We start from the raw sequence: 18,044 nt of genomic DNA, 5'->3' as shown, positions 1-18,044 counted from the left end.
TTATTGTATTTATGTTTGTTTTAATATTTTGTCTGTTTTATTCTTCATTTGCATTTTGTTACCCTATTTATTTCTCCAGTGGTATTTATTTCTGTCTCCTCTTTTTCAATTTCTCTATGCATCTCTCTATTCTGTCTCATTACGCAAATGAGAGGCAAACAATTTACATGGGACATGGAGAGGTATATATAACAGTATGAGAATGTATAAGACAAAAAATAAAAAGGTGTAGCCTATATTGCATAAAAAAAGAGGACCGAATATCGACAGTTTTTACATTTACATTTATTAATGTGGAATTTTGCCATTAGAAGTACAACATTTATTATAAAGAACTTATTTACTTTATTTTGACTTTATAAAAGCAAATTTCTATAAATTTGGTTAATGACAACTCTGCGGACGTTTTGCCAAAATGTCTGGTGTGTAAACAATGCCAAAAGAGATGTAAATATATCTCTTTTCAATTTAACCATGTAGTGATGAACAGAGTAGCCTAATATCTATGAATTATTTTAAATACTTCCTTCATCTGGTTTACAATTAGGTATTTGTGAGGAATCATCAAAACTTTCTTCTAGTCAATGTCATTTATAAATCGGTTCCAATATGATCTTAGATGTGGAATAGATACAATTTCTTTCTAAAACCAGGCATGAATGTTCTTATTATTTCGAGGATGTTAAGAGAAACAAATTCTTCCAATTGATGATTCAGCCACACTGAGGAGAGAGACAGAAGTAGGTGGAGGTCTGTCTCTAAAAAGGATTATTGTGCCTGAAGGAATGGTGTCAAATAGTATGTCAGGTGCCTTTCATGCAGCCACATGCATACAGTCGCCCGTCAGTCACTTTTCGTGAACTGATCAATCCCAGCCCAGATGGGGCGGGACATAAAAAAATGGCTGACGCGCTACAGCAAACTTTGGAAAGGTTGAATGTTGTTCTGCATTTACAGTTATTAATATTGACAAATTAGTACTTAGCATTAACAAAAGACTGACCACCATGTAGAGAATTTTTCTTGCACAATAATTTAATGAACGAACACAACACATAGAAATTAAACTGCTGTTTTTTCCAAATTGTAAAACATAGATGAAGAGAATGGATCCAGGAGAACATGTGAGCAGCTTCAGGTGTCGCTCACTGAATAGGATCTATTCCACACCACCTCCATCATTGAGTCCTGGAACAAGGACAGGCCACACAAATGCAGAAGAGGACAACATCATTCACACAAAGAGGAGAGAGAGCATTGCACAGCTTCAGTAATAATAGATGACTTTTCTCTGCAGGACAAACATGGACTGTAAGTACAAATGTTAAATATTCATTGAGACTGAGACCGGCCTGCCGGAAGTAAAGTATTTTCACTTATTCATTCTTCTTCTTTCATCAAGTCATGACACACAACGTTTTCAACATGGTGCCATTTTCTATCTCACTATATACTGCAGCTTTCCTGAAGTCATGGAGAACAGATCCTTGTTTACAAGAGAACCAACCTAAAATTAAGTGCTGAATTTCTAGCCAACGCAGCAGCCCATATGTCCTTTACTCACATGGGAGACTCTCATGACCGCTGTCCAGTGTGCTGATCCTAGAGCAGTCCGAGGTACCCATAACATGCTAGTGGGTCAGAGTCCCACTGAAAGGACTGATGACCAATGAAGTTTTTTTACCTCTCAAACTGACTCTGTGTTCCAGACAACCATCAGCTCTGTCAGTCGTGTCTAAGTGAACATGTGCTGTGGGCCATTTGCATTAGTGTATTCTGCTTGACCTCAGAGTTACACCCCATTCAGCAATATCAATACTCTTCAGATGTTTTTTTTTTCTTTGAGAAAATCCTGTCCAGGAAAATGTTGTGGTATTGCGATCAGTGGATTTGAGCTTCCTCTTCTATTCGTCAGTGTCCCCCTGTCAAGACAAGTAGTAAATACATAGTAGAAGTGAAATCTTTCTAACACTGGTGTCCGCATTATGCAGGATTTCTGTTTTTAAGGTGAACAATATGTTAGTTGCTTGTCCACAAGGGAAAAAATTTAACTTGATTTGAAATATTTCAAGGTAGAATACATACTGTTAGCAGGCTGGAACCCTAAAATAGAAATGGCAGAAAACAACATTTAACATTTCAGAATTCATAAAGGAGAAAAAGACAAGACAAGACTATACTCTGTATTTATCCTCAATGCATTAGTGGAGTAAAGCATCTTTGTTCCTTACCATTATTGCACCTTCTCCAGATGAAGTTTCCAGCGATGCAGACTGCTGTGAGGAGCAGCAGGCCTACAATAGCTCCAGTAACAGCACCAGCAGGGAACCCTGCAGGAGAAGCTAGAACCATAACAGAACATTCTCACTTTGAGTTAAATCACATTGTTGCAACATAACAAGCCATGCAGTGTGGTTCAGGAAGTGTGTCCACTGGTAATGCCTCATTTCTGGATATTGTTGATTTAACCTGTTTTCATTCATTTTTAAATGGTCCAGTCAATCATTAATGGCCAAACAAAGGTGTGTTAAATAACCTAAAAATAACCAATTTGCACATCGTGCACCGTTATCAGTGTTTGGTTTAAGTGGGTCCATGGACAGAAATGGCAAACAACTAAACAAGCAAATGAACATAACCAGAGGTAATTCTGATACCAGTCGTACCCCAGTTGGTTCTGATCTTTGTTTTGTCCAGTTTGGTGACGATGTCGTCCTTCACACCAGAGAGCTGAAACACACAGTCGTACCTCCTCCAGTCTTCAGGTGTGTCAGATGAAAGTTTCAGGTCAACACTCATCTGGAAGGATCCATCGTTGTTGTGGAGGATCTCTCCGTGGTCGACGTCCTCATGAAGCTCCTCTCCATCTTTCCTCCAGAACATCATGGCTCTGTCAGGGTAGAAACCTGTAGCGTGGCAGCTGACTGGAGAGGAGGGAGTCTTCTGGAGGAGAGACACTGAGGGAAGCTCTGGAGAGTAAAGAGAGAGGGGTCATAAGGTCGATATATATTGTTTCATTTTTATTGAAATGTTACTGTGCTTTAGAAAAAATACATGAACATTGAGTCCACGTACAACAGTACATCTGGCCATGTAATTCTACCTGTTTTCTGCAGAAAGCTCCTCCCATAGTGCACATACTTCTTCAGCCAATCAGGGCATTTGTGGATGTAGTAGTTTTTATTGTATTCTAATCTAGCTTTCTCAGTATCCCATTTAAGTTTAGTTATGAAAGCTTGTGGTTTTGGAGCAGTCCATGTCAGTGTCTGCAGGTCCAATGCTATGAAGTCTTCTCCATCGTAACCATACTGATTAAAACCAATAACCTCTCCAGTCTCATCGTCCCATTCACAGCCGTTCATTCTCTGTAAAATGTGGGCACCTGAGGAAGACAAAGACAGAGACTGCAGCAAAAGTGATAAAATAACATTCCAGCATAGTCAACTATGAACAGTAAATATCACATTTTCATCACAGAGACACACTGAGTCACTGACACAGAGACAGCTGGGAAACAGTGAGATCTACGTTAGCATCTCCCGTCCAGACTAAAACGACTAAAACCAAGACCTAAAACGGAGAAGTTTGGAAACGCTGCCAACCCCGTTTTGCGTCTGGATGGATAGCCACACTGTCTGCCCTTAGTAGTAGGGGAGAGCCGGGACGATTGAAACACTTTTCAGATATACGTCATTTTAAAATATAACGTTACAGACAGAAATCATTTGTTGTTGTCATCAACAACACATTTAGGGAGATGTAAGTCTATGGCTGATGGGGAAAAGAAAGGGGACACAGGACCACTGGCTAACAAGGAACATTGTGCTCAGAACATATGTGGCAGGAATCTAAATTCCCCAAAATTTGCCAATGTCAACCAGAATAACTGCCTTAAAAGTTCCAAAGTGAGGCTAATGCTGGTGTGGCAGGCAATGCCACCATGTAACACTGGAGAATCAAGGGATGTGTGTGCATAAACTTGTGCTTACACTGGAAGCTACACCTGACACCAGAAGGAGAAAACATTTCACCCGTAAAAAGTTAAATATTGTGAGCGTAAACATACTGTACCTTCGGTGTGGTTTAAGCGTTGCTTCAAGCTGTCAATGTTAGCTCTGAAGACCTGCTGATTACCAGAACACTTCAAAGCATACCACTCCAGGTGTTGTGGGTCATCCTTTATTAATATTTTCATCCAGTCCTGTTTGGGTTCTGCTTTCTTGATGTTGCTGTCACAGTAACCCACCTGAACATCATCAACCATTGCAGCACCCACAAACTCTGGAAAGTTTGGGATTCCAGAAGTTGCAGTAAGGAAATATTTCAGGGAGTGTTTCACTGTAGGGCAAAGAAGGATTTCAGCTTTTGAATGGAATTTTCTTTATTGTTGGTAAATTATCCCCAAAAGTTAAATTAAAAAGTTAAATCACAATGAGCAACAAAATAATATGTTAGAGACTTACTCCCATCACTAATAATATCTTTAAGTTTAACTGTGTGCATTGAGTGGCCATTTTACAATATTTCTGTAACAGATAAGAAATTACAGGCACACCTCATTATTGTAGCAGTATTTGAACTCATGCTAATTTGCAATTACATAATGATGTACTTTTATTAAGGAAACCTATTTAATGTGTTGCTGTATAATTTCGACAGTTAAATGATTTAATTAAAAATCTAAAAATAGCCTAACAGTGGGGACAGGATGTAAGTATGGGCTTTTGATTGTGAAAGTCTACCATGCTTCCGTCTTCTAACGGTCATGTCTATGATACAGTTTGCTACTATAATATTAACAAAACTTTTTTAGTTGTCTAACTATAGTGGCGCCAAACAAATCCTAGCTATATATAACCTAATGTGCTGTTTTGTAATGCAAAGTAAAGCTGTTCTGAGTTCAGTGTGACTTTAGAAAAATGAAAGTGAAATGTCAGTCATAGAGCGACACACTCTCCCCAAAACAGTGACCTAATCAAACAACATAATTCTACAGCAATAACGGTAACAGGAAAGAGTTACAAAGCAATTACCCGTAGTTGCAACGTGACAGAAGAGGAGACACATAAACAACTTCTTCATCTTGTTTTGAAGTACGTAGGCTACTCATCGAGTAGAGAGTCAGCTAATTTGACATTTGTTGACACTGAAGCTGCGGACTGTGGGGGCGGGTTTATCACAGTCTTAAGGAAGACTGGGCTATAAATGACCAACGTAATGACTAATATGGACAAATGGACTACTTCTACTGATAACAGTAATAAATTATTATTATTTCTTAGCCTATAATTAATTTAACTTAACAAAATTCATATGCGAACAGGATACTCATGATGTAAGCTGTCTTTATTTGAATTTATATGATAGACTGATTAAGCTATTTTACCAGATAGGCTAAATGAGTTTTTATGCAAACGGAAATGGAAAATCGCTCATTTGCATAACGCTAGGCCCAAAGTAGGCTAGTTGAGTAGACATACTCTTAATCAAAAATCTAGCCTACTTATGTAGGGCTATTTACAGAGTTTTTAATATAATCAAAAAGATTAAATATGACAATATTATATGGTTATTACATTAAAGCTTACAACGAAATATAACATTAAGCTACAATTCTGGTTATAATGCAGCTGCAAAGAAAAACATTACAAACATTTTCTATTAATCTGCAAAATATATTTATACAAAATACAATTGATTGTGAATCTGTTGCAAGCCTCATTTCCTAAATGTTTTTTTAAACTAGGCTTTAACAGGCTACACACGTTTATTATGTATTTATTTCATAGACTGTAGATAGCAGTGTCAGTCGCACGCTCCGACATCCTGCTCTCCTTCAAGATGCTCCTCTCTACAAAAGTGATGAGTCAAAATCCTAAATTCTTCTCGCGATATTTCAATTTAGACCTCGTGTTTTCTTTACGTCTTCACCATCAAAAAATGTTCAGTAATTATGTGGAAACTTTTATAAATATTGTAAAAAACATTTACATACTATTATGATCGTGTCATAAAAAAATGACATGTTTCGAAGGAGGAGGCACACTTGGAACGGGAGGACTTCTCGCGAGATTTCGACTAGTTTACTTGAGTGAATGCCACGTCTTACCAGTAGCATCAACGTAGACAGAAATAACAGCTGTTTATCGAATATATTGCACGCAGAACAGAGAGTTATCCAGCGGCCCCACAGGCAGTGATATCTGACACAACCCGGTAAGAATAAATTGTTTGTTTTTCATTGTATTTCGCAGTTAGTGATGTTGCTCCTGCTGCAGCAACATGTTAGCAAGTTGGTAGCTACCTAGCCAGCTAGCAGGCATTCTTCACAAACTAATTGAAACCGCAGGTCAGTGGTCACTGTTTGATGAGCCGGGGCTTTTACTGTTTACTTTGAGATTAAAGTTGACACTTTATCAGCTTTACATCCACTTCCGAAGTGGGAAGCCGCTAGCAAGTAAACACAATCACAAGACAAAGCTAAATCAAATGTGTCTGTTAAGTTAGCTAACGTAACGTTAATAACGCACGCATGCACACATTAAAGGTGTCGTTGACTGCTACTGCTGTTTGAACGTTGAACGCATTATAACAGTTAACATCAGGACAAGACTCTCAATGAATATGTCTGGCATAGCACAACCTTAGTGCAGCACTGTGTTGCTAAATGTGCTGCACAGTCTGCACATCCTGCTGTTATATTTGATAGGAAACGCCCAAATTTGAGTCATTGCATTGGCCAAATTCCAGTGCAATCTAAATACCTGCCATGTTTGCACTATTCTGGAAACTGGCAGGTCTGATGAAGAAAGGATACCTCCACGTAGAGGTGGGGAAATAAACCCTAATCTCACTGGGGAAGCACTGGTGTCCGATAACTTGAACCAGATTTGGTGGTAATCTGGAACACATTTGACTACATGCTGAGTGGCAAATATACCAGACAGCCGCCTATTCAGCTTTGTCATTTCTCGCAGGTGAAATGTAAACAGAGCAGCATTTTTCCACAGTTCATTTCCACATAGATCATTCAGTAGTTGCACTGCTCATGAATGAGATAAATGCTGCAATATCTTGTTGCGCCTTGTGCAATTTCTGGAACTGCTTTCTTTTTCGGTGCCTTAAAGTCACAGGGAAAAAGATGAGTCATTTCAGGCCCTTTCTTTTAACTGATTTCTGCTTATCAGCTCTTCACTGAAAAGTGTTGCTCTGTGAAATCACACTGGCAGCTGTGGTGTAAACTGCCCCTTACTGTTTATTTTATTCTATACATATGTACATTACTCTGCACTGTACTGCTTTTTGTACTACTGGCTAGATGCATTTATTTGTCTTAGTAAATGTACTCTGTTTAATTACAATAAAGCTGAATGTAATCCAAATGCATCAGTTACATGTGCCATAAAGTAGATGGTGTGTTCCTCTTCAATTGCTTGATGTATTTAATGCAATTTTGTTTTACGTTTTGTTTTTTTATATGATGTAAGGTGAACTTGAGTGCCATGAAATAAAATGTGGTGTTGTTGTTGTTATTATTATTATTAAATGATTGATGTATGCAAACTGTGCACATAATTAAGACAAATTAGCTAAGGTAAAGTACTGTACTAATAAAGTACTGTTTATGATGTTGCAAGGCAGAACATACCTGTAAATCATTCTTCCTTTATTATCTGGCGAGTATATTAGAGTATGTGTATATGATCAGACATCCTGTGAGTTTTTATTTACTTTCTCTTTCTCACTTTTCTCTTTGTCAAAGGGGATAATATGGGCTGTGAACGTCTGCTGGCACTGACGGTGGTAACATCTGTAATACTCCTTTTGGCCCTCCATTCAACCATCGCTCATAGCCATTCCCATGGGGACCACGGACATGGCCACCATCACCATGGCCACTCCCATGGAGAAGACGATCATGGCGCTCATGTGAAGATGTTCCACGGAGCGAGCAAGTGGAGCGCCGAGGCCAACCTCCCTCTAAAGGAAGAGGAGCACCACGGACACGGTCATGATCACGGGCACGGTCATGATCACGGGCACGCTCATGATCACGGGCACGCTCATGATCACGGGCACGCTCATGATCACGGGCACGCTCATGATCACGGGCATGCACACGCTCATGATCACGGGCACGCACACGCTCACGCTCACGCTCATCAGGAAGATGTTGTTCGGGTGCACAAGGAGAAGCGTGGACACGGGCACTCGCACGGAGAGAAGAAGGAGGTGGAGAAGAGAGACATCGTGGAGCTCTGGACTCAGGTGTGGTCATTGGTTAGAATAGGAAAAATGGGTTGTCTACAACAGACTAGGAAGGTGATCGACAGCATTTTATCTTCCTACAGCAGCTATCAGTGGTGCTACTCTGGGTCACGCTGTGTAAGACTATTTATGAAGCAGCCCTCAGGTTTGACTGTGTGACTGTTTCATTCCATTCAGCGATACATGTCAAGTACAAATATGTCAACTTGCCTGGATAAATATAGACACAAGGCTGCTTAGGAAGACCCAGTTTAATCAAGAAATCATTTTAGAAATGTTATGGGAAAATATTTAAAGAAATTGGCATTTTGGGAAATATGCTTATTTGCTTTCTTGCTAAGAGTTATATGTGAGATTGTTAACGCTTGGATCTGTCTGTTAAGACTCCAGTCTGCCACAAAACCCCCTCTAAAACAAAAACTTGTAATTTTTACAATTTGGTTTTGTTATGTATCAAATAAATTAGAGATTTAACAGGCAGATAAAAGTTGTATTGATATTCTCATTTCAAAGAAAGCAGAAAGCAAATGTATCTTTTTTTTTAAATAAGAAAATGTGAAACTATTCTTGTTAAGGCTTTGCAGGTTCTGTCATTTAATGAAATTGACATTTAAAAGTTATAGTTTATAGTCGTCTTTCATTATCACATTCAGTTTGAACTGTTCATGTTATTGTGTCCATATGGATACATTATAATATAACGTAAATTAGTATAATTTTGCTTAACACTTTTGTTGACTTAACTCTATTACCAGAGCTGAATCAGCAGTATTTAAGTAACTTGAATGACTTGACTCACACGGCTTGTCATATTTGACAACATTCAGACACCTTGTCTATACCTGGAGTATTTTAGCCTTATTTTTAGACATTCATTTAACAAAAGAGATTGTTCTCCATTTTAACTACTTCAGCTTCCTACATCAGACCCATGACTGCATGTGCTTTACTCATGTAACAGCTTGTAGCCTTTTTTGGTTCACCTTCGTGCCTAACTTGTTGGACTGTAATTGCTGTCAAAACGCTTCTATGTACACAGCAGCACTTAGCCTGAAACACATCCAGTGTGTGTGCTGATTTAGACCAGGTTTAATGTAGCTTAAACAGCCAGACTTAGCTTTACTATGTTGTCTAAGCCAGTAAAGGTTCAGTGAGTAGTCCATTTTCTCCTCCTCCATAAGCCTCTCAGAAACAGGTTTCCATGTAATAATTTATTTTACTGTTCAGTCATTGGTACTTATTAATAACAAGATCCTATCCAAACAGATTTGTGCTTACAAATCTAAGCACCTCATATATATTGAGGTTAACTAAATTAGCATCCACACAGATCACTGTGCCTCTCCTCTCCCCCTCTAAGTCCTGTTTTCCCATCATGCTGCGTTGTTGATGATCTTGCAGTTCGATGACTTTCACTCCCACTAGACGAATGAAAAGTAAACGTTGCTCATTTCCTCTCCACAGGCTATTGGAGCGACCCTGCTGATCAGTGCGGCTCCTTTCTTCATCCTGTTTCTGATCCCAGTTCAATCCAACAGTGACCAGCATCAGAACCTTCTCAAGGTACTGCTCAGTTTCGCCTCAGGTGGACTGCTGGGTGACGCCTTCCTCCACCTCATACCTCATGCTTTGGGTAGGTAGTCGATCTATCGAAGTCTGTTTTTAATCGCTGTCAATCTAGCTCAGTATTTAATATATTACATGTATGTATGAATGTATGAATGTATGAATGAATGAATGATACTTAATATATGCTGGCAAGAAAATAGTCCCATCTTGATTAAAATGCAGTAGATTTACCCGTTGTGCTCTTGAATTTTGTGAGATGGTCAATGGCAAGAAATCTGCTCCGTACACATGAAATAAGCACATATAAGAACCACAAAATTATTTATTTTATCCAGCACTCATAGCTCAATTTTCCTTTGTATGATCACTGCCAGAGTTATTTAGGCCACAGAATTTGAAGTACAACACTTTTATTATTCTCATTTATTCATTCAAACCACTTTGGACCATTTTGGTGTGAAGAGTTCTCAATACAATAAAAATTTTAATCATTATGTTTAAGGAAGCAAAGGTTCCATGTCACATTTGTTGATTTCTGAGTAACAAATGACTTCAGATGTTCACAGCTGCCAAATGGTGCTATGACAGTGTTACATAGTGCCGCTGTAAGTTATAAGACTGTTCACTGTTTTTCGTGTTTATTATAAAAAGACTATACAGACTAACACTTCAGATTGTTTTCTCTTTGCCACTGATTCCCAAACATGAAAAACCACAACTCTATAAAGTAATGCAGATACAAACTATTTTCAGTCAGCCATTAACAACCGTGAACAAATGCTCATCGTAAACACAGACATCTCAGCAGGATCAGTTTGTCTTTTTGAGTTTAATATTTGTGTCGTATTTGTTCTGCACAGAGCCTCACTCTCATCATGAAGAAGATCACGGACACTCACACAAAAGTGAAGAGTCACATGACCATGGTCACTCCCACGGTACGCAGTAATTTCCCTTTCTCTCTTTCAGATTTGTCACTACCAAAAGCCTAACTAAAAATCTACATTTACTTTCTACTGACATATGCATTTTTTCATACGCTTTTTGCGCCCCAGTTGACTGTTAGCAGCAGAACGTTTGATTGTCCGGTGGTCACGCCTCAAAAGTTTGGCTATTTCAACAGTGTTGCATCAGTCTGAAAGGCATTTTACAATATTTGACTTTCAGTGTCAGTTAAATGTGTTTTGTGGCCCATTTTACCTGAGGTAATGAAGCTGTCTAATAATTATGCACACCTTGATACAGGGAGGTGATCTCCTATGGCTACACCCTCCCTTATTACACAAATACATCACCTGGTATGCTTAAAACCAAGAAGCATTTAACTTTATACATCTTGAAGTGGAAAAATTTGTTGTGTAATTGTGCACACACACCACACATAACTTTGAGCTCTATACTGTTATCAGTAGTAGTAAGATGTAACAATCGTATGACATCTTCACATCATCTGGGCATGTATCAGTTCCAACCACTGCTTCCTGTCCTCTTCCTGCACAGGTGCTGCCCATGGCCACATGATGTCAGTGGGCCTGTGGGTTCTCGGCGGGATCATCGCCTTCCTGGTTGTAGAGAAATTTGTGCGTCTGCTGAAGGGAGGGCACAGTCACGGACATTCACACGGCCACTCGCATGGTACGAATCTGCTGAAATCCTTCCTGACAGAACATTTTCATTGTCATAAATGAAACGGACATCTGCAGAACAAAAGTATTACTTGATGCACCTAAAAATGAAATATTTTATACCTTATTTTGTACCTGTGTACAGTTTGTCCATCATATTAGCCAATGAACTGTAAAGTCTTATCAGCCCACCTCAATAGCTAATCCGGAAACTTGAGGTAATTTGAATTTTATGTAACGTTTGTAGGTGCACCCAAGGAAAAGGACAGTGATGGAGAAGAAGAGAAGGAAAAGAAGAAGAAGAAAGATGACAAAGAAAGCAAAGACAAGAAATTGCCAAAGAAAGAGGACAAGAGCACAGGTGAACAAAACATTGATTTGTTTACACATAGCTCTTCTTGGAAACAAAAAAGACGAACTCAACAAGTCCCTCTGCTGGTCAGTTACTGAACTTCAGTGTGTAATGTAAGATATTTACATCTTAAAAACACAGGACATAATCAGCAGTTAGCTGTTGGGTCGACTAAGATAAAAACGACTTGTGTCGTATAAATGTTTGAATCTAACATAGGATATTTGACACTGACCATTTATATTTTTAGTTATTAAAACAAATACTTATTACTTGTAATGGTATACTTGTTTAGGTTATTTTGATAAGACTAGTAGAAAAAGATTTATACAGAGGAACCTGGTATCATTTAGTTATTTGCTGATTTGCAGGTTGAGTTTGAATGAAAATAGTCACATATAACTACTGTCTCAGTGGTATATATAGTTATTGACAAAAAAACACAGCTTTTTAAATTTTAATTTAGATGCCTATACAGCTTTTGACTTGTAAATCATCAAATCAGTTCTTACTTCAAAAGTAAGGTATCACAAAAATGTCAGTATTAAAACTCAGATATTGCTAATACCAGTATTAAACATCTAAAGTAAAAACATCTCTTCATCCCCCAAAAGTAACTTAATAGTGTCTGGTTTATCGTCTAATGGTCTATTTTTGGCCTTGCAAAATGAAAACTATAATGTAAATATAGTTTTATAGTGTAAATGCTGTATACATTAGACATTTCTTTTTCATTTTAAAAGCAAATCAATACTTGTCAGTTGTGCACAGTGATGATTCACAAATGTTTGAAATCTACAACTAACTAAAACACCTGATCCTTGCTCCCTGACCTATTGTCTTAGATGCAGGTTGGCTGAAAACTTTTTATGCACTATTAACTCCATTTGTTCTCCATTCTCTCCACTTAACAGACATTAAGGTGTCAGGTTACCTGAACCTGGCAGCTGACTTCACACATAATTTTACTGACGGCCTGGCAATCGGAGCGTCGTTCCTGGTTGGTCCAGCAGTCGGTGCCGTCACCACCCTCACCATCCTGCTGCATGAGGTCCCACATGAGATAGGAGACTTTGCCATCCTTGTCCAGTCTGGCTGCACCAAAAAAAAGGTAGCTAACTACTGTAGTTATATTTTGTAAACGTGTCAAATATAAGAATAAATAATCTTTCTGTCACGGATAACCAGCAGGACATTTTAATTAATCTTGATGTTTATTGGTCCAGTATTCCGACACCCAATGAGAATGGACTTGTCTGGTTCTGTTAAGCTCTCAATATACTTACACACTGTGCAAAGAACAAACATGTCATTCAAGACATGAACATTTAACAGAAAAGAAATGTATTCAAAATAAAATCATAAATGAAGAATGTGTTGAGATATTGACATTAAGACTGTAGTAATGCTCTTCCTCTTTCCAATCAGGCTATGTGTCTACAGCTGCTGACAGCGCTGGGAGCTCTGGCCGGCACAGCTTGCTCCCTATTGGCTGAGGGCGTGGGCGCTGCGGCGACCGCATGGATCCTGCCCTTCACAGCCGGCGGGTTTGTTTACATTGCCACAGTGACCGTGCTCCCAGAACTGCTGGCGGGCCGCTCCAGTTTTGGCCAGTCGCTAATGGAGATTCTGGCCCTGCTGTTCGGAGTCGGCATGATGGTGCTGATCGCTGAGTACGAGTGAGACACAGCAGAGTGGACAGGAGCCCCCACAGTGAGACAGGGAACAGAGAGGGACAGCTCAAAAACGGTTGGAAAAGAGTGGTAATTTTAAGTAGAGTTCAATTGAATTATTTGTCAGAGGTGTGTTTTCTTGTCATTTGTTTTTTTTATTATCAGTTCTGTTTTGGGACAGACGCCACCTACTGATGCCGAATGGATGATTTTTGTTATGTATTTTTTAGCAGGTCACATTCCTCTATTTTTTTTTTTTTTTTTTTTTTTTTTTGCTCAGCAAGAGAGACCGAGAGCTGGAAAGAGACAATGTGATGTTTTCGGGGAGTGCTGTGTTGTTCACTGAGGGCGATCAGTCCCAAAATTCACCCATCACTTTCACTACATGGATCATTCAGCTACAGTTTTACAGCAGCTTAAACTGACGGCCAGTCCCTTCCAGAAGTGGCTTAAAGTAGTTCAATTTCCTAGCCATAACGCGTTTTCTATCATTTAGCAAGTGGCTGGTCCTTTAAAACTAGTAAAACTAATAACTATTTCAGAGTTGGGTCAGCAAAAGAGCAGCGATGGTCTGGCTCAGTGACCTTCTCACTTACACATGTTTCTGTTTCCTTTGGAGATATTGAATGTTAATATTTTTACATTCCGCAAAATAAAGGTAAATGTTGTGGCTTCTACAGATGTGTTCAAAATGGCATTGTGTTCACTCAAATCATTAAAATGTTAATGAAAAAAAAAGTTGTTGAACCTTTAACACTCCTCACTCACTCACTGCTCATCAACCGGTGGGGTCCGACCCTGGACAGGTCGCCAGTCCATTGCAGGGCCCTTTACCATTCCTACACAATCAATTATTTTTTTCCCACTGAGGTATTAAAACGAATTGTCAAAATACTGATAGCTGTTATGAACATTAACCCGTCCAACATGAATTTAATTAACGTATGAATAAACACGTGCTACTAACAGACTTGACCACAAGAGGGAGCAAGAGGTTCATCCACTGGTGTTAGTGGTGTTTATTTTTTTAAGGGCCTAGACAGTTCCTGTGAAAGACAGACTAATGGGTTACACAAACAATGTCGACAATTGATAACATGTCACCTGATACCAAACATGCCCCATGCTTACAATACATGAATGAGTCCTGTTCCCCTGCCAGGTTTCATTGCGCACACAATTTCTCAGGAACGGCCTTAATCACATTCATACCCGGAAGCTAAATAATTAAATTTTCCAGTCCGACTGTGTGGTGTGGCTTGTATCAATAGCCTGGCAGTCTTGTGGCCAAAAATCCATACCTCTGACATGGAAACAAGGTCAAGCGACTTACCTGACCTGATTAGTCAAAATTTGAAATATTTGGCTGTAGCAGAAGGCAGTTTGTTTGCTAAAGGGCTGGAGAGTGGAAGAAAAATTAGTGTCTGAAGGCAACAGTGCATCACGGTGGAGGTTCCATGCAAGTTTGGGGCTGCATTTCTGCAAACGGAGTTGAAGTTTTGGTCAGAATGAATGGTCTCCTCAACGCTGAGAATTAAAGGCAGATACTTATCCATCATGCAATACTATCAGCATCTGAGTGGCCCAGAATTATTCTGCAAGGTGACAACAACCTCAAACATACATTGACAGTCATTAAGAACTATCTGCAGTGTAAAGAAAAACAAGGAGTCCTGGAAGCAGGGTGTTGGACTGGGGGTGGAAAGGGGACCGAGTGTACAGGGCCCTCTTGTGAGGAGGGCCCACAAAGATACTAGAATGAAAAGCCGTGGATGCAGGGAGAAGCCCATAGAGAACGCTTATGTACAGGGCCCAGATTTTTGTGCAAGGCCCTGCCTGGAAGTGATTGTATGGCCCACACTGATCCCTGATCTCAACATTATCGAGTCTGTCTGGGTTTACATGATAGAGAGAACTGAGGCTGTCCAAATCTACAGAAGAACTGTGGGTAGTTCTCCAAGATGTTTTGACTAAACATTTGCACAGTTCTGTATTTAAGTAATGGATAAATGGTTAAAATAGCTAGCTAATTGTAAAAGATAAACAGTCGAAATATTTAGCCAAAAGTAATGGATTAAAGGTTGAAACAGATAAAAGTGTAAATGGTTGAACTACAGGTAGCTAAAACTAACTAAAACAGTTGATGTAGTTAGCTACAAGTAATGGATTAAAATGTAGCTCTTCTAAAGGTCTGGTCTGGACAAAATGGGACTCAGCTTGGCCACGCAACAAAAATCAGAGACTGTTGTGGCCATATCTTCAGACACCTGCTCATCATCATCATCCCAGATCAAGAACTAGCCGGGTGGGCTGTGTGCTAAGCTGACAGAATGCAAGACTCCAGCAAGATGTGAGGAGGTTGACTGTGTGTATGCATCAGTGATTCTTGGTTCTCACAGTGTGATTAGTAACTCCAAACTCTGCCAAGATGATATCAAAAACAGGCGTGACTTTTTCCTCCGCTTTGCTCGTTTGTGATGTGCTTCAGTGTGCCTCTCCCTTTGTTTCTTGTGTATTTTTCTGTAAGCCCTCAAAAGTATTTTTTGTGTGTAGCCAAAGTATTTTGTGTCTTGGATGAGTTATAAATAAAAGCATGTGCAATGTTACACTCCTCTTTTCTTGTGTAGACAGAAGTGTAGACAGAAGTGTAGTCATTGTGACTTCTACATGACTTGAAAGTAGTCACCACCTTACTGTTTTTCTTTGATCTAATCAGCTGCTTATAGTAAAGTCATTTCATTTTACTTTGTTTTATTTCCTTATTCTGAGAACAGCCAGTAGTTTTTTTTTCTTAGTGAAAAACAAAAGAGCTGTGAGCAGAAGCTGGAAACATGCTGTGTTTTTATTTGATGTGATTTAAAAATCCTGTCAAAATTGATTTGTAGTTAAAACACTGAAAAGGGAAATACTTTCACTCAAAAAATTCACTAAAGCCATCAGTTCTTGTTTCACCTTTTTAGTGTTTAAACTAAAATCCAAAATTTACATATCACTGCATTAAACTCCTGTAATGCCAATTTATGGCATTCATTGGTACTCTTTATAACTAATCGGTTTGGCAGGAGCACATTCAGAATTCAGAAAAAAAACACTATTAACACAAATAAATTCAAAGCTTATCAAATTTATTGCTACCTTGTAAGATGACGTGTAATGTTACCTGTTCCTTCTTACTTCTTTTTGTGATGTATGTGTGTTTAAAGGAAACAGGTAAGACTTATCTTCCTTTCCTCTGAAAGTTGTCAAAGAAAACCTGATGCATGTGCTTTACTCATGTAACACCTTGTAGTCTTTTTGACCCACCTACCTGCCTTTGTACAAAGCAGTACTTAGCTTGAGTTATTATGTTATCTAAACCAGTAAAGGGTCACTGAGTAGTCCATTTTCTCCTCCTCCATTAGCCTCTCAGCAACAGGCTTTCCATGTAATAATTTATTTGACTTTTCAGTCATTGGTACTGATTAATAATAATGTCCTCTCCAATCTGATTTGGATAGGACAAATCTAAGCACCTCATACATGTTTTAGATAGATTAGCATCCACACAGATCACTGTGTCTGTCTTCTCCTTTTCCCCTCTAAGTCCTGTTTTTCCTTCATGCTGCATTGTTTATGATCTTGCAGTTCGATGACTTTATCTCCCACTACACTAATAAAACGTAAATGTCCCTCCTTTCCTGTTCACAGGCTATCGGAACGACATTTTCTCACAGCTCTTATATCTCACTTTCACTTCAGGAGACACACCGCCAGAGATAGTTGGCCCTGTTCCCACCCGCACAAAAGTGAGTCACATGACCATGGTCACTCCCATGGTATGCAGTCCTTGCCCTTTCTCTTTTTATGTGTATTTACTATCTCTTTTTAACAGGTGATCTCCTAGAGGTGCAAAAATAAACCAAAATCCAAACCCTCCCCTAGATCTACTTTCTACAGTACATATGTAGAACTTGCAGCCTTAAACTGTAATCAGTAGAAGTAAGATGTTACATCAGTAGATTGAAATCTAAATTGACAACTAACTTTGTGTTATAATTATGAGAGTGTTTGTCATGAAGAGTTTCATTCAGTAAATGAGGGAGTGGTTTTGGGCTCAGCACAGGTCCCATTTTCTGGAGCTGCAATTAAGTGTTCTTGGCTTTCATAAAGACACTAATTAATTTAACATAATCATCTTGTTAATCATGTTCTTCATTGACTGTAGGGACAGAAAATTGTTACTGTGCTGTTTCATGTGGGCTGAAATGTTTTGGCGTCACTTCAGTGCAGGTATGCGCTGCTGGCATCATGGAAATATTTGATCAGAACATTATGACCTCCATCAAACAGAAACACCTGATCCTTGCTCCCTGACCCATTGTCTTAGATGTAGGTTGGCTAAAAACTTTTTATGCACTATTAACTCCATTTGTTCTCCATTCTCTCCACTTATACAGACATTAAGGTGTCAGGTTACCTGAATCTGGCTGCTGACTTCACACATAATTTTACTGATGGCCTGGCAATCGGAGCGTTGTTCCTGGTTGGTCCAGCAGTCGGTGCCATCACCACCCTCAC

The 18,044-nt window shown here is 39.1% G+C and overlaps 2 protein-coding genes across 2 annotated transcripts; one reads left to right on the top strand and one right to left on the bottom strand.

Moving 5' to 3' along the window:
• Positions 1-1,017: 1,017 nt before the first annotated feature.
• LOC119908022 (major histocompatibility complex class I-related gene protein-like) lies at positions 1,018-5,179 on the bottom strand. The gene is made up of 7 exons (XM_038725764.1): positions 5,034-5,179; positions 4,072-4,338; positions 3,104-3,382; positions 2,667-2,969; positions 2,232-2,342; positions 2,086-2,103; positions 1,018-1,922 (listed from the first exon to the last, which is right to left on the bottom strand). The coding sequence occupies exons 1-7, from the start codon at positions 5,080-5,082 to the stop codon at positions 1,912-1,914; spliced, it is 1,038 nt and encodes a 345-aa protein (XP_038581692.1). The 5' UTR covers positions 5,083-5,179; the 3' UTR covers positions 1,018-1,911.
• Positions 5,180-6,059: 880 nt separating this feature from the next.
• On the top strand, positions 6,060-14,216 carry slc39a7 (solute carrier family 39 member 7). Its single transcript, XM_038725747.1, has 8 exons — positions 6,060-6,216; positions 7,763-8,268; positions 9,733-9,901; positions 10,698-10,775; positions 11,338-11,472; positions 11,710-11,823; positions 12,729-12,925; positions 13,243-14,216. Exons 2-8 carry the CDS (start codon positions 7,771-7,773, stop codon positions 13,495-13,497), a joined length of 1,446 nt encoding a protein of 481 aa, XP_038581675.1. The 5' UTR covers positions 6,060-6,216; positions 7,763-7,770; the 3' UTR covers positions 13,498-14,216.
• Positions 14,217-18,044: the final 3,828 nt, after the last annotated feature.

Source organism: Micropterus salmoides, unplaced genomic scaffold (genome assembly GCF_014851395.1).
Source record: "Micropterus salmoides isolate LMB-PRFRI ecotype aquatic unplaced genomic scaffold, ASM1485139v1 Ms_hic_scaffold_17, whole genome shotgun sequence".
Classification (NCBI taxonomy): Eukaryota; Metazoa; Chordata; class Actinopteri; order Centrarchiformes; family Centrarchidae; genus Micropterus; species Micropterus salmoides.
The sequence above is the reverse complement of the archived record's forward strand: the minus strand, read 5'-3'. Positions and strand labels throughout refer to the sequence as shown.